The 21,024-nt window shown below is 40.6% G+C and overlaps 1 protein-coding gene across 1 annotated transcript in view; it reads right to left on the minus strand.

The window, feature by feature from the left end:
* Nucleotides 1–9,307: 9,307 nt before the first annotated feature.
* Nucleotides 9,308–21,024, minus strand: part of SLC1A7 (solute carrier family 1 member 7) — a 49,971-nt gene continuing 38,254 nt past the window's right edge. The window contains exons 8-11 of the mRNA XM_065656074.1: nt 18,839–19,033; nt 15,564–15,698; nt 11,624–11,723; nt 9,308–9,544 (exon numbers count right to left, since the gene is read on the minus strand). Coding sequence (XP_065512146.1) covers nt 9,308–9,544; nt 11,624–11,723; nt 15,564–15,698; nt 18,839–19,033 — 667 coding nt within the window. The remainder of the gene's footprint in view (nt 9,545–11,623; nt 11,724–15,563; nt 15,699–18,838; nt 19,034–21,024) is intronic.

Here is a 21,024-nt window from a genome sequence, read left to right on the forward strand (position 1 = left end):
CTCCCAAGGACTGGGGCACCCGCTCCCGTCTCTGCACGCCCTCCCCTCCCTCCTGCCCCACACAGCTCCTCTGGGGGTAACCTCAGGGGCTTGTTCTTCGGGGGCCTCTGAGAAAAAAGGCCACAGATAATTGTGTCTTCCACCAGAGGTTTATCTCCCCACAAGGGGGTTATGGCCCCTTTTCCCTCCCTGGGTGCCACGAGGGGCCTCAGGATCTGCTGAGGAACTGGGGTCAGGCTGGATCTGGGGAGGCTGCTTCCCTCAGCTCCCCACGGTCACGGACATGGAGGGTTCCTCCTGCGCCTAACTGGCAAAAATGCCTCACAAAGGAGCTGGCGCTGTCCTGCCTGCTGAGAGGTGGAGAGGAGGGGAGAGGAGGGGAGAGGAGAGGAGAGGAGAGGCGAGGCCATGGTGACTCCTCTGTGGAGAGGGAGGTGGCTAAAGGCCAAGGCTTTCCCTCCTCCAAGATGGCACCCTCCAAGCTCTGCTTCAAGGGACAACAGGACCTTGCAGGTGACCAGCAGCCCCAGCCTCGGCTGGCAGGAGGGGTGAGTTGCAGGTGACAGCAGTGGCCGTGCTGCTGGGGGGGAGGCAGGGTGAGGGGTTGGGGGGTCAAGCTCCTTTGTGGTGTGGTGAGGGGGCTCCAGCTCTGCCTCAAGGGCTGTGCAGACTGCACTGTGGTGTTTGGGGTGTAAGTGTTCCATTTAATGAAAAAAAGATGATTTACACAGTAAGTAGATACTCTTCTAAGGAAACAGTAGTTAAGAAACTGAAAAAAAAAAACCTCAGAAGGAAAACTTTTGACCAAATTTGAATGGGGATGTGGGAGGGCGGGAAGGAGGCTGCAAAGTGCTCCCCTGAGGGGGCGGCAGCAGCTCCTCAGGAATGGCCGACTCAGACCCCTGGCAGCTGCCAACCACCCTCCTCGCAGCCGGCTCTGGTCAGGCAGCCATGCCTGGTTAAACATCTGCCAGATCTTCCGAGCTTTGGGGATCTAGAGATTATTTTCTTTAGCTCCCTCCTGTAAATACTACAGGGTTGTCCAGTAAAAGGGCTGTTGGGGAAAGGATCCTCCAACTTGTGCAGGTGCTGAAGAGCTGGGCTGGCAGGCCTGCTCCTGAGGTGTCTGTGGTACAAACTCCCTCCTCTTGTTGCTTTACAAAAGGGATAGTGGGGGCTTTTTCCTGGAAAGGCTGAGGATCTGGAGTAGCAGAGGTTAAGTATGTGAGGCTATGGACCCACATTAACAAAGTGAGTGAGGATGAGAAGTGTCCTCCTCCCTGGGACCCAACTGCCATTTCTTCTGCTCCTCAGTGGTCCCCACAGAGGGGAGGTAGGAAGGGTCCGATCAAAGCTTCACAATTGTTCTCTTTTGACATTGGTTCATGATGCTCAGTGAGAGTTTATCTTACGGTGCTATTTGTCACCATGTTGACCAAGTCCATGAATATTTTTACAAATTTTGTTTACAAAAAAGTGACAAGAACAAAGACACATTTTACAACTCATATATTTGATGGGAAGCAGCCTCTGGGGAAGCTTCTATGATATAGTCCAATATCCTATTAATTGATTTCACTCTATAATATTGGTAAGTCTCCCTGGGTTTGGGAATAGTTGTTCTAAAAACTTAAATATATATATAGTTTTATATAATATGAATTTAGCCTTGTTTTTGCAAGATTTTTCCTCTTATAGAATTAATTTATGGATATCATTGTAATTGCTTTATTATGTTGCTAATATAAAAACAGTGAGTAAATCCCCTAAAGAAACTCCATTCCCTTTAGTGGGGAAAATATTGGTGTGCCCTGTAGCTCTGATTCATACTGCTATTGTAAAGTCAGCCAGCTGTGAGATATATGTGGAGGCAGTGGATGATAAATGTGTTCTAATAATCCAGTACACAAAGTGTTTCCATAAAAATTCTTCAGTAGTATCCAAGGACATTAAACAGTCCATCAATAAAGTCCTTCTTTAAATGGTTTTGAATCAGGCAAAGGCTGTTTCAATGCACAGTTGTACAGGCTATCTCAAGTTTTCCCTTTGGTAGTTCCAGAATCTGTTTTTAGCATATGATTATGATACCATTGAGAATGTTGCTGCCGATAAAAATTTAGATTGATCCACAGTATTCTCAGCTCCAGTTGCAGACAAGAATGAGTCTCATGCTTTTACTTCTTAGCATATAATTGCCTGTTTGTTGACAGTCATTAAAGAAATTAGCTTTAAAAAAAAATCTTTACCTAGGGTATATATTTTCTACAGGATTGAAATTAGCTTTCATCACTTATATAGCACTCTAGATCTCTCCTGTGGGGTGGGCCTCTCTTTCAGGGCTGTTTAACTCAAATGCAGCAGTAGCATAAAACTCAAAAGCACTTTACCAAAGTGCTGAGGACAGTAGAGTTGCTACACCACAAGGCACCACAGCTTAAAAGATTTGGCACTGGAAAGCTCACTTTGGTTGTACCTACCCTTCTCTGTAAAGCAGGTAGGAAGAACCAAAGCGACTCTTCCACTTCCAAACCAGGCAGGAACAACCTGAGTCTTTCACGTTGGTCCCACCTGCTTTCAGAGAGAGGACGAAAAAACGTCTGGGATGCAGATAATGTCTAACAACTTTTGTGAAATTTACTCTGGAGAGCTGCAGGTTACTTGCGCAGCAAGTATGGTATGGAGCTATACATTAATCCTGTGCACAGCACCGGTGAGAAAACCACTGAGAATGAGAAGTCACAGTGCAAATTCTCTCCATCGAGGAGCTTTGAGTCTTCCTTTCCACACTTTTATGCTTACGCTAGCTCCAACCACAGTGGTGGACTGAAATCCTCCTGTCCTCCTCTCCAAGTATTTGATTAGGAGTATTTAATGTCAGAGAAATTATTTCTCCTATTTAAAACAAACAAACAAACAAAACACAACAGAAGATTGGATGATTCATCCTAAAACAAAGATTTACTGATTAAATTGTCAATAAAATATAGACTAACCCAATCTCTCTCCTTTGAGTTTGTTTTCAAGAAAACTCATGATATATAAAAGAAGTATTTAAAGTATTTAAATGGAAAAGAAGATGGAAGATTAGGGTTGAAAAATACTCATTTTGACTTAGTTCTGTAAAATTTCCACATGTTTTTAATAGCTTAGTGGTAAAACCCAATAAAACCACTAGAAGCAATGAAATCATAATGAAATATCTCAAGGTCAGTCTTGTTTTTCTTTTGGTTTTGCCATCTAGCCCATACAGTATTTGTAGCAGATGTAATGTGAGATATCTGTGAACATAAAACACTTCTTGTTTTGCTTCCCCTGCTTTTTCCATCCTATTAAAATGCCCTTCTTTGGGGGCCGGGGCAGAAAGCAGCTAGAGATATTCTATCCTTATTAGGAAAGTTCAAAAGCAACAATTAACTACAGTAGGTTCCATGTGGTGGGTCAAATCCTGGCTTTCAGTTAGCGTTGTGTGCGGACACATGCCAGCATACATATAATTCCCAAATGAAATGCAGATTCCTCTTGGTGACGAAAGATTACTCCTTTTAAAGCAACAGATGCAGAACTCTGTACCTTAAAGAAGAAAAACTCCTATGATGGAACCTGAAAAGCAGAACTGTGACATACTCCGAGCACATCTATAATCCCCAGTGGCATGGGAATACCAGGGGTTTGTAATGACTTAATTGAAAAGGCTTCAGCAACAATATTTGCTTGTTCTTGTGCTGGACAGAATGCTCTATGCTAGTTTGGAAGGAAGGACAGTGTGCCCTACCACCAAAAGTCTTTGTGGGAGTACAAGTAAGTTTTCATCGTATCAGAAATAGGAGAAGGAAAAGAGTTGTTCCATTAACTGCATAGTCTGTTCCAATAGTTCTCAGGAATTAGCTGTGAAGGGGTGAGCAGTGAGTCACAGATGCCGGTGGTTACCTGCAGTCCTGTCTGCTTTGTGTTTAGTGGCAGCTTTGCGAGCAGAGGGGTGTCTCGCTCCATCCCTGCACCTCCAGCTGTTGGTGCCCTTTCATCTTGGAACCAGCCAGGAAAGAGGGTTTGATTCTATTGCAGAAGTGACTCTGCGTCTTCCCCTAGCAATACTCACCATCTTGTCTTCCTGAAGAAGCCTCCTTTATTCCTTCCCCAAAATACCTCTTCCTCAGTAACAGACTGCTATGATTTTACTTTGACAGCCTGTAAAATATTTGAAATGTACTCTGACATAAATCTGTCAAAAGTCTCAGCTGTGCCAGATCCATTCCCATATATCATTTTCTAGGCAATGGAGATGCAACTGTTGCTACTTTATTTTAAATAATGGAGTCTGAGGTTTTGTCACTTAAAACAGGAACCTGGCAATTCCTGTGAATATTGCAGATAGTGATATTCTGCTTCCAGAGGGAGAGAAGTGGCTAATCCAAGGTAGTCATGAATCCTGTTTAATGTGTTATGTAGCTGTCTCAGTCTTCAGCTGATTTATCCTTACCATGCAACACCCTGTTGAATTAGAAAACCACTTTTTCTCTGTTTACAGATGGGAAGCAAACCTTGCATTTTTGTGGTCTTTTGACCATGAGATCAGATGAGAAGTCTGAGATAGTGAATCATGAACTGAACTTAAGCAGTGACCAGCCTTCCTGTTCTATTGATCTCATCTATTTTGGGTTTTGTGGGACAAACTCTTATAGATTCTAGAAGTACCTATCAGTATGCTCCAAAGTAGTTAGTGATGAGTGTAATTTTGAGCACATATTGTTTCCTTAGTTGTATGTGAAACCATAGGTTAAAGTGAAAAATTTCATACATGGATTTCATTTGCAAATTGGCCCTTATTGAATGGATGCATTACATTTGTCTATTTTGTGGCCTTTTTTTCAAATGCAGCAGACATTTTCCAGCCATTATGACTGCAAAAATATGTGTGCCCCCTCTGCAAGATAGGCAGTAGTAGCATCCCTATGGAAAAACCTACAGTGCTTTCTCTCTTCACTGTATTTAGTCCTCAGCTGAAGGGCTGTGATCTCAGCCAGCTTAGTGCCTGGAGGGGAAACCACCAATTCCTCATTGCCACTGTGTCAGTAATGAATGAGAGCTGTCTTGATGTAAAAACGCACCTGGTCGTTCAGTAAAAACAGACACAGGAGTTCTTAGCACTGGGCAAGATCAAAGGCAGCCTGAGTTTTCCAGATTCAATTCATTTCCCAGGTTACACATTTTGCTTGCACACATCAACCATCTTCTGCTAGTAGTTACCTCATTTTTATGGAAAGCACAGAAAGGACTGAAGTCATTTCCAAGACTGTCCATCTGGCTTGAAGATGAAGCTTCCTGTCTGCTTTGAAAGTATTACAAATCACTTTGCTGTTGTTAAAAAGGGACTAAAATAATTGTTTGTTGTAGGATTGAAAGAAAGAGCTCATCAAATGGTGATGTTGCAGAGTTACTGTATTTTCTAATTGCTAGTATAGCATGGAGGGAGTCTGTGATTTAATGGTTTAGCCAATTATTTAGATCATCTTATTGGGATACATATCCAGGTGACACAAATACACTTAGCTGAAATTAAGTCATTTAAATGGCATCAATTAAGGCTAGCTGAGAATATGAGTAACTGTATTAGTTCAATAAATTTCTATATTTGGCTTGGCAGCCAGAAGCTCTTGGGAGTTAGTGGGATGTGTTTCTTTCTCCCAGTTTTAATTCATGCGCAAGGATTTACTACAGCAATTCAACACTTCAAAACTTCCTTGGCATTGGCAAAATCCTCAAGAAACTGTTTTAAGATGTCTTTAATGATGTTTTATGCCACAACAATCTGCAGTGGCTTCTTTCCTCTCAGTAGTCTCTCTAGAGCAATGCAGTTGCAGATTAACCAGCATAAAATGACTGTCTCTGATAAGTTTGTGTTAATTTGGGCTACAGCCCAAATTATTTCTTCCGTAGCTGTATACAATGCATCACACTTCTTAATTATCTTCTCTCCCTCTTCAACACTCTCTCCTAGTGTGTCTTGAGTATACTTTAATTGGCTAAATTCCCTTTCTTTTTAGCAGAGGGAGGCAACTTCAAAACACGATTGAATGTTGCCAGTTAAGAAATATGTTATTTCCACATATACTTGCAAGTATTCCATGCAAACTGTTGTAATTAGTGATTGATGGGTTGATTGATTTATTTTTTTTAATATAAAAGTTTCAAGCCTGTAAAGGTCACGTTTGTTTTTATGCTCTGAAAGTAGGACAAACATATTTACCAACACAAAGCTTGCACTCTAGCTTGATGATCAACAGCTTCATTATTTTTGTTGGAAGGAAGCGTGATTATAGCTGGAAAATGTGGACAGATCTATATGTGAAAATACAGTATGGAACCTACTGATAGCTTAATTGCACCGTGTGTCAAGCCGCTTGACAACAAACACTGTGAGACACAGAAAACAGCTAACATGGAGGAAAGCTTGCCGTAAAAATTATTTTAACTTCAGTGTTTGCTACTCCACAGTTAACAGTGGTGTCTTGCGTTCTTAGTACGAAACGACTGTAGTAGCAGTCAGATGCTCGAGTCCAGGTCACACTACACTAAGCAAAGTATATTTGCCAGAACAAAGAACTAAAGTGCTGTAGGTTTCTGGTTTGCAGTACTCAATACCACACATGAAAAGGGGCAGGTGAGAAACTGGACCACTGCCTTCCTCCCAGCTGGTTCACATTGCAGCTGCTGTCGCAAGGCGCTAGACAACATCAACAGGAAATAGACTTGCCCTGAAAAGAACTTCTGAAAGCAAAACTTCAGATACCACACAGCAGCTCCAAACTACAGGGGACAGTGACTCACAAAGATAATGGTAAGTTATGATTGGTGTCATTTCTAAGATGAATGGGATACACATATTTGTGTAAATCCCAAGTTTTAAAGATCCAAACAATATAATTTAAAAAAAATAATGCATTTCAAATTTGCAAAGCAAACCTGGACAGTCTATGAATAGGGTTTGAATGCAGAAGGCTAATTTCAAAACAGTCTGTTGCTTCCATAAAAATATGGCTTCACTCAAGACTTCTGCATTCCCTACTTGCCAAATAGAGTGTAAAGGGCAACATTTTTGTTTTCTTTATTGTATAGCACTTGTGTAGCCCAACTGGCTGCTTCTTCTGGTCTTTGATGCTTTATCTCATCTAAAGTTCTCCTTGTAGAAGTCACAGCTTCTTAGCACTGGAGTTGGCTTAACTTACACTGTTTCATCCTTGGCTGCTGCCGCTTGTCCCTGTGTCACCCCTTCATTTGTGTCGACACAACTGTCTGTTAGGACTGTGCTGAAAACATATGTGAACTGGTTTGAATTAAAAATACTTCTCATCTGATGCTTCGTCTGGCCTCATAAATCATTAGGTCTGTACAGCTGGGAGAGGAGAGGAGGCAGTGCAGGGAGGGATGGACAGCTGGGGAAGGATGAAGGGGACCTCCTGGAGCTCCCAGTGCTGCTGAGATGGAAGTATCAGATACCATGTTTGTCAGCCAGTGCTTCTGCCATTCAGAGAGGCCTCAGCTCTCCCAAATCGCTCCTTTTAATGGTACTCTGTAGAGCAGGCCCATTATAGGACTTGGTCAGGAGCAAATTGTTCTGAATAATTTCAGTTCTTCCTTATTCTTTGTGTTCTGTGTTTGTTGTTTTCATTCTAGGATAAAATTGGGAAAACAGTTACCAACTGTATGTATTCTCAAATACATATTTTCTGAGGAATTATAGGCAAATGTGTTGGCGGTTTGTTGTTGTGTGTGTTTGGGTTTTTGTTTGTTTGTTCGTTTCCTGGTTTTACCATTTGATATTTAAACTACCAACACTACAGATACTACAGCAACTCATTAGTGCATTACAAAATTACTCCGAACTCTTGAAGAAGAGCTGAACATGCACATCCCAGGAAAGCCATTAGTCATGTATGCATGAAACACTTCTGGTGAGTGCAGAAATTGTCCTTTTTGACTTGGTTATTTTTTCTCTACAAATGAGAGAAGTATGTTATAATACCGGGCACATGTTATATGAAATTAATGTGCCACAAGTAGCTAAATATAATATGTCAAGTGTATTGGTATGAACTAGTATGTAACCTCTGGATCAAATCCCAACTTTTGAAAAGGTCTCGTCACTTCCACTCTCCATTTCAGCAGAGAAATAAGAAGGCACTAATAGTAAAAGTGCACAAACAGCCTGTTTTTGAAATGGCAGCTTTATTAAAAATGTTCTCTATCACAAACATTGGAAACAAACTCAGCAGATTTTATTGTAACTGAAAGATTCAGTAGGTAGTAGAAAGGAAGTAACTGTTGATGAGAATTACGAGAAATAGTGGGCCAGTTTCCACAGCAAACTCCTCACAAACCCCCAATATTACTTAGCATCATCAGGTTCCAGTTTATGTTCAGTCTGCCTGAAGCATATAGTTCAAGAGCTTGAGCTTTGGGTTTGTACGTATTTACAGTAGAACAGCCTACAGATTACAGGAGAGGAAACATTAGCACCAGTGCTTATGGATTAGGGCTCACATTGCCTCTGCATCTGCATGGTACTGTCTCTACTGAAGAGTTAGGTTAAAAAAAAGGTTAATAAATCTGGCACTTGGAAGGCAAACTGTGCTCTGCAGTGACCTACAAATTCTTTTTGTTACCTACCATACTTGAATGCCCGTCTTTGAAGGCTGCCCATCAGAATTTCCTTGATGTGCGTTCTTGCAAAAATGCATGCTTCACTTCACCTCTGCTTGACTTGTTATTTAGTAATATGTGGAACCCCTTGAGACCAGGAAATCAGTGTGATTTTCTTACTGCTGTTCTAAAACTAAGCTCAAACTCTTTATTTAGTGAATATTAGACAAAATTAGTATCTTTAGCAGTTTTGGTGAAACATTTTCACACAGCAAAAAATCTACATAAATACAGTGTTCATAGTTACTGAGATTCACAAAAAAAAAGGCTTTGGTTAGAAAATCAAAAAGGTCAAATAAAAAACACCTTAAAAAAAAAAAGCAGCCGAAGGAGTGTCAAATACTATATTGGAGTCAACTGAGTGCAGAACAAAACAGTAGTCATCCGTTAGTTAATTGTTCAGTATCAAAATCTTCCACCTAAAGAAGCCCACGTCCTTTGCAAGCTGTGTGCCTTTCCTGACATTCACAGCTGGTCTCCTAGCTCCAGTACAAGCAGGGTGGTGATAATTCCACATTTTCCTGTTGAAGGCAAAGAGTCCTTCTTCCAGCTGTGAGGTAGAGATTGGCTATCAGGTCACTGGGGTATGAGATACCACCGAGAGCAGCCGTTACACATTTGTTTCTAGTTCATTTATTTCAATAGTGCAGTGGTCTTTACTGTTGGATTTCTTAGTGTGATTCTCCACTGGACTTTCTTCTTGCTCCACTTGTACAGGTATGTTGTGCTGAAACCCTTTCACTGTTTCTGGTCCACGAGATTCATTCATGGTCTTCACACAGCCATTTCTCTGATAAGCCACAATCTGATGGACGTTAATAGGCTTAGTTTCACAGATCAATGGCACCTATGTGAAAAGCATTAAGATTTGGAATACTACCAGTGTTTGCTGTATACAATAGGAAAGGAATTCTTACTTTGAAAGCCTGTGGTCTGCTTTACATTCACCAGGATTATCTCAGGCCTCCATAGACTTCCAAGACCTGTTTCTCATGTACACTAAAGCATCTTTGCACCATCTGGGCAAAGTGAAGGTGTCTCTAAGTATGTAAAAACGCACATTCTGTCACAACTCTAATTTAACGTATACCCACAGTAATAACTGCTTGTATCAGTAAAACAATATAAGTAGGGTAAATAAAGACTAGAATGTCAGGGCTAAGTTCAAAAGATAGGGACTCTCAGTGACCAGCATGCTGAGCTTTGGGCACTGCTTGCTCTTGAGTGCAATTACATAGACCAGTAAGTATTTGTTTTCTGCCCTTCTTCTAACTCAATAAATGAATATCTGGCTTTTCAGTTTGCACTATTTCAAAAGAAATAGAGGATTTTATTGACTGATTCATAAGTTAAATATTGAAGTGTCCTTTAAATCAAACCAGTTCTGATGGGGAAAATAAGATGTAAATACTGGCAGAGAAAGAAGGTGGGCTTGCAGCTGAGAAAATTTGGCCTCTGGGTATACATTACTAACTCCACAAATTATGCAGCCAAAACATACAGCAGACTAATGGTATACTTTAATACAATTATAGAGCACGATGCAAAGAAAAATCTCATAATGGACGACTAAATAATCCCTTAGGAGGGATTTTGTATTCTTGAAACTTCTTGAGTTCTGACTGAGTTCTAAATACAGTAATGAAAGTTCAGGAGGCCCGTGTTATGCAGGAACTCAGCCTACACTTCTGGCTTTGTAACGAGTGACATACCTTACCATTAGGTTGTATGTTTAGGTTTTTTGTAGCTAGCTATATGTATAGCCCATATATTCAGGCCTAATCCTGTCATCAGTAATTACTGCAGGTGCTAAGTACCTCAGAGAATAAGGACGGTCTTTCAATATAAAATTTGAAAGAGAAGGAATTTTAAATGCATGTTGCAGGAATGCATGAGAATGGGATTTACCAGAAAGATCATCTGTAAAATAGGAGAAATAATAACTGAAATAAAACTTTCCTATTAATACTCTTATACTTTGTAGAATACTACAAATGATGCATAGGAATGAAACGTGCCTTGTGAAAAACAGTCCTGTTGAAGAAACTTTTCTGCAGAAACTATTCTGTCTTTGTGGAAGAAAGGTAGTGGGTCTGCCATGAGTTGAGATATTTGGAGATTAGCACCTCCAAGCATGATGGGCTTGTGGAATTAGGAATCTCCTTTGTCAAGGACCTGAAGGAAGAGCATGAGAAGGAGTTCCTCGTACAAGGAACACCTGAATGAGTCATGCCAAAGAGGAAAGAAAACAAGTACAGGTGTGGAGGGAGGCAGAGGCAGCATAGGGAGTGCATGGAATAAAATACAGAGAAGGAAAAAAGGTGTGAGGAGGAACTTGAATTAAATGTAGGAGGCATGAAGATATCTGCGAATGAAGTCTAGAATGGAGCAATGCGCTTGTGCTTGTCCAGAAAGGAAATTATTGCAATGGTGGCTTCAGATTATGCTAACGCACCCAGGATAGTTGCTTTTGTTGTGATCTTATGGATTATGCATATATACACTTGTAGATACCTTTACTTCCCCCTACACACAAATACTCAAGGACATTTGTCACCCTGCTCTGTTGCCAGTCTTATTTTTAGAAAGACAACTTACCAGCCGGTCAGAATTTGGGTACTGAGTGTGAGACTCACAGTTCCAGCATCTCGTGCATTTGCAGGACAGTGCAGCCACTTCTCCTGCTCCCAGCCCCGGTGTGCCAGACATCTGGCTGGCAAGCTTTGAACTCAAGTGGCTTTTTGCATGACCTCATGGAAAAGGATCCCTCCACCCCATCTGGCTGAACAGCACATTGCCCAATTCTGTCCCCTCTCTGAAACACCTTTTATAAACTAGGTGAAACAAATGTGGGAGGCTGAGAGCTGGCAGGTTCTTTGCCGTGATACGGCACACGCTGGCACACCCTGGCTCATGGTGGTGTTACCTCATCACCGTCCTTGATGAACTCCTTCCGGCAGATGTGGGCCATGATCCCAGCAGCCAGTGCGTCTCCCAGGACATTGATCATTGTTCTAAATCTGTCTCTGAAAAATGAAATAGTAATGGTGAGTTGTTGGCTCTTTGGGTACATGCCTATGCCTTCAACACTGCAGTAATTATAGCTGAGGGCCAGTTTGGCTGTTTTTATGAGCTAAGAAGTTTGAAATAGTAGTAAGGGGTTTGGCACTGGGCAGTCATGAGTTACTGAGCTGCTCAGTTGGGTTTTCCAGCCTTTTCAGACCTCAGTGCCCTGTGCTGCCACATACTTCAATTTGTAAAGGAGGTAACCAGAACAGCTGTGCGTCCCTTTACATGCAAGCTGATTCAGCGCTGAAAGGGTTTAACACACCAGATCAAGATTGCATTTATGTCTAAGTTTTTATGTTAAGGTCCAGTATTACAGCCTGATTGGAGGCTGCTGCTGCAAATGTCTTAATTCAATAAAAGTAGAGGGCAGCCAGTATAACCAGTACCTTGTATTAGTTATCAAGGTCCCAATCTCAGCAACCAAAGTGCTAGTTGAGGTTATTGTATTGTTAGAATGTGCAGAATACAACCAAAATTATTCAGAAGATTGCTAAATAACTACACTCACCAACCAAGCAGCAACTGACCGCATTTAAATAATGTTTGTTTCTGAAAAAGCTATGGTTGCTATGGCTTCCATTGGCTCTTAAAGATTCTTAATTTTCCGTGATCATCTTTTCCAATTTAAATTAGTATGCTTGACAATACTTTGTATATATATGGTTTAACTATTTTTAATTTATTCATTTATAGGTTAATTTCTTCCCTGTTCATACTTTCTACCCACTATCTAAAAAATAAATCTATTCAAATACACACTGTAAATACACAAAAGTAAGTCATTGTAATAGAAAAGTGTTACACTTAAAACAGCTTGGAATCTATTAGTTAAAATTGATGAGATTTCAAATAGACAATATAGCTTTAAAGTCTGAAAGATATCATGCCTTTTCCAAGAAAAACATACACATCTGAAAACTGTGTCATATTAGTAACTTAATTTATAAATGTGGGTTATAAAATGGAGGTTCAGAAATCTCCAGATGTTTGGCTTATTGAAGTCAGTGACAGTCCAATATCAACATTGCCCAGATTTCTGATCCTGTATCTTAATATAGAAAAGAATTGTAACTGTGCTGATTATTTTTTCTGATATTTTAGGCATGTACTCTGTGCATGCAAATGTTTATGCAGTTGCTTGCCTAACTAGCTTGAAAGTTCCTACATGAAAGGTTATTTGCGTGTGCAGTTCCCCGAATTGTACTTGCAATCTCAAGTAACTTCAGCAATAATATTGCACAGCCTACACCTGGCTGTGCTTGTTGACTCCAGGACCCAGCCCTCGCTTGTTTGCTGAATCCATTTTCTAGTTCCTGCTGGTCTGATTTGGGGTTTTGCCTTGAGAAAAATTCCCGCTAGGGAAAAATACTGTTACAGCACATATTGATAGTTGTTCCTGTTACGCACAGACTTTTTTTTTCTCCTTGGTTGGACATTGGATTTTGATTCTTGGAAAGATATTCTGAGTTGTTAATTTTGCACTGTGCAGAGAGTCAGCTGTGGTAGAGAAGCAGCTGTACGGGCAAAGCTCAAGAGTGTGTACTCCCTTTGGGCTCTGATGAGCATCTCTTCTGAAGACAGAATGTTTCTGAGGAAACTGCACCACACTGAAACTCCTAAGGAAACGGATTGCCTGGCACATTGCTTGACCAGCTCTATTCTGGGTCTGTGTGTGTGTAGGGGGCAGTGTGCACTGCGCGGGAGAACCACAGTGCACATCACTGACATTTCTCCTCTAAGAGGCCAACCTGCTGTCAGTGGCATTTCTTTCAGTGCAAACACGTGAGTCAGGTCTTGCAGTGGGATTTTAGCTTTAGATGGTATTATTAAAGATGCAAAATTAAAGGTGCAAAACTTTTACCTTGCGTTTCACAAATTAGCTGAGAAACATTTTTATTTCCTTCTTTATATCTCTAGGCACTAGCTAAAGGTATGAAGTTCACACACATTTTATGGCTACCTAAATGAGTTGTAATCCCTGCAGTGCATTGTAATGGGCATTTCAGTCTCGTGAGATCATCTAACCAGCTTTCTTTTAGCATTCTTCATACTCCAGTACTTCCAAAAGTAATATTGAAAGTATTCATCATGTCAACCCTGTTGACACTTTGCATCTGCAGGCTCTTGAAATGACCAAGTGCTGAAATATAGAAATATACTTTCTGTATGAAAGGTCATTTGCAACAGACAGAAAATTGGGTCTGTTCCTTGCTCACTTCTTAATACCATCTGGAACCATAGCCTGAAAAGGTTTTTTGTCTGTTGTTTTCAAAAGCTTTGTAAGACAAAAAGAAGCGTAATTCCCATATACGCTGGAAGACTTACTGGAAAAACAATGAAATGTTGATGTTGCAAGAGCTGGGCAAAAACTGAGCAATATAGAGGGAAAAGGCTTTTGTAATACAGCTTAAAATACTTTGATTTTATTGTGCTTCATTAACTATTGAGCTTCAGTGACTAGCATTAGGAAGGCTGCTTTATTAAAATCTGAACTGCCATTCCCAAGTTTAGGTGCATGCAGCAGAAATTATTTATGCTTCACAGAAGAATATTCCTGATGTTCCTAAAATAAAATGTGTTAAAATGTGCATACAATACAACACTCATGACTCCTATTAATAACAATAATATTCTGTTACACTGAACAAGAAAGTAAACATTTTCTTCTCACAATTCTTTGTACAGAAGATCACTCACTTAAAGTTGAATAAAATAGGATATCTAGTAGAATAGACTTGTAACGCATTTTTACCAACAACCTTGATGTAATGAAACTCCACTGTATTAATGGAGATATATTTTATATAGATTAAATAAAAAATAATTTGGAGTGTTTCCTTATGGATGCATATGCTAGTTATGTAGTTAATTGAAATGCTAATGAGCTAGGGCCCCGTATTTTATGATTCATCTTCCTACACTGTTCAAAATTGTTTGATTGATTTATGGACATTTATATACAAGTTAAGAGTTCAAACAAACCATTCCTTATGAATTTTTAAAGTGGCTCTTCTCATGGGTGACAATCTCTCATATTCTGAGTGTGTTACGTTGTAGCCTCTGCCTCTGCCATTAAATCCTCCATGACTAGAGATGCAGCAAAGTAACATCTACAGAATGGCTGTGGCTGCTAAACATGGCTCCGCGCAGGGAGCTACAAATTGCTGCTGCCTGTTGAGAACTGAATTGCAGAATTGCATCAGGATCCCTGAGAAAACGAAGACATTATTAGTCCTAACAGAGTGTATTGCAAGTATGACATTCAAGTGGGCTATATTGTGGTTCTAGTTACAGCAGTAGTAGCTATATACAGCACAAACCATTCCTATACTGTTTTCATGGCTATTTCAGGTAGAGTTCTTAAGTTCATTCTTAAGTTTTCCTGTGATCTGACTTAAAGTAGTTACCTTGGTCTACTTCTGCATGCACCCTCTCTCCCTGTGAACGTGAAAAACAATCACTGTCCTCTTCAGGACAATATTGTCTATACCGGAAACTGCTGTGGTGACCTCTTTCAGCCTGCTCTGGTTTTAGACTAAATGAACTCCACTTCTTCAGTAGGTCATATTGCCCAAGTCTCATCTAGAGTCTCTCTCATTTGCCTATGTCTTTTTTCAATATAATGCCCGCTTCAGCAGAGTATTTAATCTGAGGCCACATCAGCACCATTTCAAGCAAAATAATTACTTCCCATGCCTTTTATGCATATTTGTAGAATTATACTATACTCCTGGAGACCATTTGCCTTTTTAGCAATGTTGCCACACTGGAAACCTCAAAAGCTTAATGTTACTTACAGTGCCCAGTCGACGGCAATAATCAACGTGATGTCATCTGTTGGGAGCCCAACTGAGGTCAGAACAATGACCATGGTTACCAGGCCAGCTTGCGGGATACCTGCAGCACCTATGCTGGCGGCTGTGGCTGTGATACTTGAACAAAGAAAGAAAGGAATAAGTTTTACCAGTGATGGATTGCTCTGCAAGAAACCACACCATGTTTCTACAGGAGCTTTCCTAAACCATAATCCTTTGTACACAAGCCACTGCACAGAAGTGTCAGCATTTTGTGGAGAGAAGCCAGGTCAGAGAGCAAGAACGGGCCAAACTGTCTGCCCAGCGCTAAAATTCTCACCCGTGCAGCCTTGGCGCTGGTGGGGCAGTTCTGTTATCTCTTAATATCACAAGGGCAGAGAAAGAGGGGCAGCCAGGCTGTGCCTTCCTGAGTTCTGCCATCTCCTTGTGGGTGATGGCACCACGCAGCACCGTGTGCCATGGATCTGCCAGCACTCCTCATCGCTGCTTCCCCTTGGCAGCAGAGCTCCCAGCAGACATCTCTGAGTCACCATCGGCAGCTCCCGTGCCAGGCAAATCTGCAGCTGGCTGCGGCCAGGGCCTTTCATGTCAATCCCTCACAAAGAGGCTGGGCCAAGGGTGAAGTCCTTGCATAGCACACAGCTTTGCATACTTGGATCTAAATACGAAGCAAGTGTGAACGTGACTGTACCTCTTCAGTTTCTGGGAAGTATTTTTACTTGACCTTCACACCATTGTTTCAGCCAGACAAGCAGCAATGAATGGGAGAACAGGGCAAGAGTGGACCTGGCAGGCTTAACATTTTTTTCATAATGCTATTTTTAGGGGACGGATTTAATTCCTTTTTTCTAGGAGCAAAAGCAACTGGATATATTCATTTCCCCCCATCTGGCCACTTCCAAGAGCTAGGCCATCCAGCAGGAAGACAAAAAATGAATGTTGACAATTGTAAATCGATGACATAAAGCATATACACCAATAATCCACTACATTCACCCATCCAGAATTTCGGAGCTTTTGGCAAACACCTAAGCCTCATCAGCCTCCTGTGATGGAAAATGAGGGTAACAGTATTCACCCATATGGAAACCGAGACAGAGATATCCAGTATCTTGTTCACAGCTATACAGTGTACCAGTAGAGCAACACCAGTATTTATAACTAGAGCCCTTTCCTGCAATAAAAAAATACATTTGCATTTGTGTGTGATGGGGAATAAGAAAGATTTTAAACTACATTTTGAAAAAGTTAGCTTGTGTAGCATCCTAATAGCATTGTAATAGGCAGCGTATAGATAGAAAGGAAGGGACAGAAGCTCAGTGATTGAATAAGAGATTTATATGATGAACATTAAAAGGCTCTGCAGTTAGTGGTCCAAACTGGCTGGCTGATTAGGACTGCTTCTGCCTCATAAGACAGTTCAGGCCACAAAGTTTCATAACTTAATTGAGAGCAAAAATGTTTAACTAAGATTATACAGGCAACCTGCTATTCCATTGATTTTTTAGCTTAATATAGATGTTTCTTCTATTAATAAGCTCAAATGATGGGAATAGGATCTTTATTATCTTTTCGTGCTGCATCTAGGTTTGCATAACCACATTGACATAAACTGTCAACCTGGATTTTACAAATCAGGAGCAAAGCAGACTGATCATTTTCCAAACATTTTTTTCCCTCTGGCAAAAATATCCCGGCACTCAGAAATATTTGAATTTCAAATCTCTGGATCCTAAAGTATCAAGATCTGGGGAAAGTTTGGCCCATAGGATACAGTTGGAATTTGGCTTCAGATATTCAAGGTACTGAATCCACTGTGACCTCCTATAAATCCCCTTCTTTTGTAAGTCAGTCTTTTTATTTATTTTCATTTCTTGGATTTTCCCAATCTTCATTTGTATTTTCCTTCTACTGTCTTTACTTATGTCTGCTTCTTATGTACTAGCACTTAATATGGGCAGTGAAAATAGAGACATAAAATAGGGTTCTGCTAAGAGGAGTCAGAACTTACCTACTACCCATTTACGATCACCCTCCTTCTCCTTATTTTTTTCAAGTCATCCTTCTCTACTTCAAGGTGTATGTAATATCTGCCCATGCTCTGGGCTGTACTTTGAGACCACATTCTAAAAACATCCCTGAATTCAAAATCACAAAAGCCTAAATTTTAGCACAGGGTCATTCCAATAGTTTTCAGAGAGAGAGACAGCCTGAAGCAAGAGCTCATATGGGCACAATTTATTTCTTCTGCTTCTAGTCTCCCCAGATGTTGCCAGAAGCCCGTCAGCAAACCCCAGCTGTCACCTGGGGTTAGTTTCAGGACTCTCCTCCTCTTGTGAAGATTTTGAAGTCCAGCAGAACATGGGCAAGGCCCGGCAGTGTAAACAGGGTGGTGATGAGCTCACTGGGTGGGTAGGTAAGCGGATCTCAAATGTGTTGCACAAGGCTCTAGCTATGAGGAATGTTTTTTCTAATCATTTGTTCCCTGCTGGAAACCTGCAGGTTTCAGTCCCTGAGGCATTCTTTGGCAGCCACTGGAGTCATTCTGGCGGTAATTTTTCAGTTGGATCTTCTACTCTTTTGGATACATTACAGTCTTTTCAAGGATGGAGTACGCAGCTCTAGCAATCTCTGCCCACTGAGAGCATGATTGTTTATTAAGTTTTCTGCTTTAACAAGCAGCAGAGAAGAAATTTTTAAAAAATATCTCAGTGATATGACATCTTCATGAAAACTTGCCCTGATAGTAGCATCTGTCCTCCTTCCCTGTTCCCCCACTCCTCCAAGGTTTGACAAAAAGCTTCCTAGCACACACTATTCTCTGTTATTTGATACAGGACTTCTAGTTTTCTAGTTTTTTAACCTTTTCCTCTCACGTAAAGATGCAAACCAGGGTTAAAGTTGAAAACAGTTCTGACATTTAAAATTGTGCTTTAAACACCAATAATAATAGTAAAATGTTCCAGTCCTAGTCAATGATAAATGAGGTGCCAAACAGTGAAAATTAGACAGTTATCCTCAAACGGAAACATGTTTCCTGGTGCCCACATGCTTATGTTGAATGGTACCAATAAAATTTCCTTTTGCACAATCTGTGACCCCTACATTACTTAAAAATAACCATCCCATGAGGAATGGATCCTTTGATAACAGCACAGATGTGTTTCCTCTTGATCAGTGCTACATACGAGAATCCTAAGATGTGTTAGATGCAGCAAGACAAGCGATTCGCAGCCTGTGGAATTTGAAGTTTATACCTTATAGTGATAATCTGCCCAAAGTCCAGCTCGTAGTTGTTCACTTGCGCGATGAAGATGGCAGCGACTGCCTCATAGAGAGCTGTCCCATCCATGTTGATGGTGGCTCCCACCGGCAGCACAAACCTCGCGATCCTCCTGTCCACGTGGTTGTTCTCCAACAAGCACTTGAAAGTGATAGGCAGTGTGGCTGAGCTGCAAAACAGCACAGAGAAGCACACATTGACTTATTTTTATTTCTGGGGGACAGAATGAATTGCAGCAAACCTTCTCCAGGCAGGGTGAGTTTTACAGTAACCATCGAAGCGCTGCTTCTCATTCCTTGGTCTGCATGTGTAACTCACTTGCCCTGTAACTCACTCTGCTTGAGCAGGGATAAAGCCAGTTACATGTATAACTGCTAGAGTTAGTGCAAATTTTGCTTCCCCAAAATGAAAACTGCTGTTCTCTCTTTCACTCATTCTGAAGAAAAGAGACAGAAATCCCGCAGAGTGAGTATTGTACATTTAAATGCAAAACAGAGGAAACATCCTGTGCAGCTTGTTAGTAAAATCTCTGGAAACCGTTGTGCACTCATGGTTTCTAAAAAAGTTTCCTTCTAAGCCTTCTGAACTAGAAATCAATTTTTAAACAGCAAGAGTAACCATAAACCAAGGAAAGGTATAAAGCAAGAAAGGCTCTTAACTCACTGTAAGGAAATGATAGAGAAATGCCCTTACAGATTGTTCCAGTTCTCACTGCACATTGACAGTAATTAGATGACCAGTTTTGGCGATGAATTACAATGGTAGAGAGAGCTCACAAGAGATTGGAATGCTGCTGGGGTATATTCCTTCTGGAGTTCTAATATTTAATCAATACTTACTTTGAAAAACAAACGCAGGAAAACATAACCCCCCAAACCGCACATTAGATGTCATTTCTCTCTTGGGCATGCCTATCATTTTTTACCCATTTGTGAATAACTGAAATTCCATCTTGTTTACCATAAAATGTCCATAAAATGAAAGGATGAGGCTGGGGCTCATAGATGATGTAGAACTGAACCCGCTGGTGTAGCTATAATTGGGAACAAACCCCCACAGTAACACTTCTAGATGTTCTTAACTACAGGCATGGCCAGGAAGCAATTATAAACTTACTATTCATTGTCTCCCTCCACTGCAGCTACTTCAGTCACGGAAAGTTACTTGTTTAAAAAGACAGTCTTTCCTCAGCCATTTGCCTTTTGTGCAACAAAACCCTGTCTAATTTCTTTGTGGGAAAAAGAGGAGAAAAAGGTAATCTTACAGGTCCTTTTCCACCTTGCCCATGCTTTGACATACCAGAATTTTACACCTAAATGTGCAAATTTTAACTGACCAACATCTTCAGATTTGGCTGAGATGTGACAAAGATTGTGAAAACCCATCCCATAATAACAATGGCACAACCAGTAAAATCTATATTTCCATTGTTGTACATGGAACATACAGCACTGTATTTGCAAGAATTCAACTTCTAAATGTGTACATTTTCTCACAGAGTCAGGTGTTGCTTTCATTTTAATTTTGTGCCATTAGAAGTAACATTTCTAGGGCACATAACTAGATGCTGGTTTTCTTGTTTATTAAATATTATAATAAAAAAGAAAATGGGCAAAATGTAAGTGCAATGGTGATGAAAAACATTCTGCAAGATATTCAAAGGAAGCAAATTTCCAGGTCACAGATTCTTGTACCTTCTTAGCACAGGCAACTACTACATACAGACTCACTCAAATTTATGAGACCACATCTTAGAGCTTGTAGACTGTTTGTCCTAACTATTCCTATTGAAAGGCTTTCCAGAACTCCCTATTCAGATGAGAAATTTAATCTATCATCTAGATGTACTCTTTTCAATTTACATTAAATCTGTTTTATATGCTTTTTGTGTTTCTCCTTGCTCAGATCAGTCCAGTTGTTGCAACACGTGTTGTTAAAAATTGGTTTTGTCCTCTCTCAGCCTGGATTGACACAATCAGACTTCTTAAAGTATTCTCTTAGAAAATTGCTACTTTACATCCCTGATTACCCTTTCAGCACCTGAATAGAGGTGACAAAAATGATGTGGAGTATCCAAGAGGTTGTCTTGTTCAATCGTGGTGCATATTTACTCATCTGGCACATAGCAGAAAATATGTGTCTTATGTAAGGCTTTGGCTG

This window comes from Caloenas nicobarica, chromosome Z (assembly GCF_036013445.1).
Source record: "Caloenas nicobarica isolate bCalNic1 chromosome Z, bCalNic1.hap1, whole genome shotgun sequence".
NCBI classification, from domain to species: Eukaryota; Metazoa; Chordata; class Aves; order Columbiformes; family Columbidae; genus Caloenas; species Caloenas nicobarica.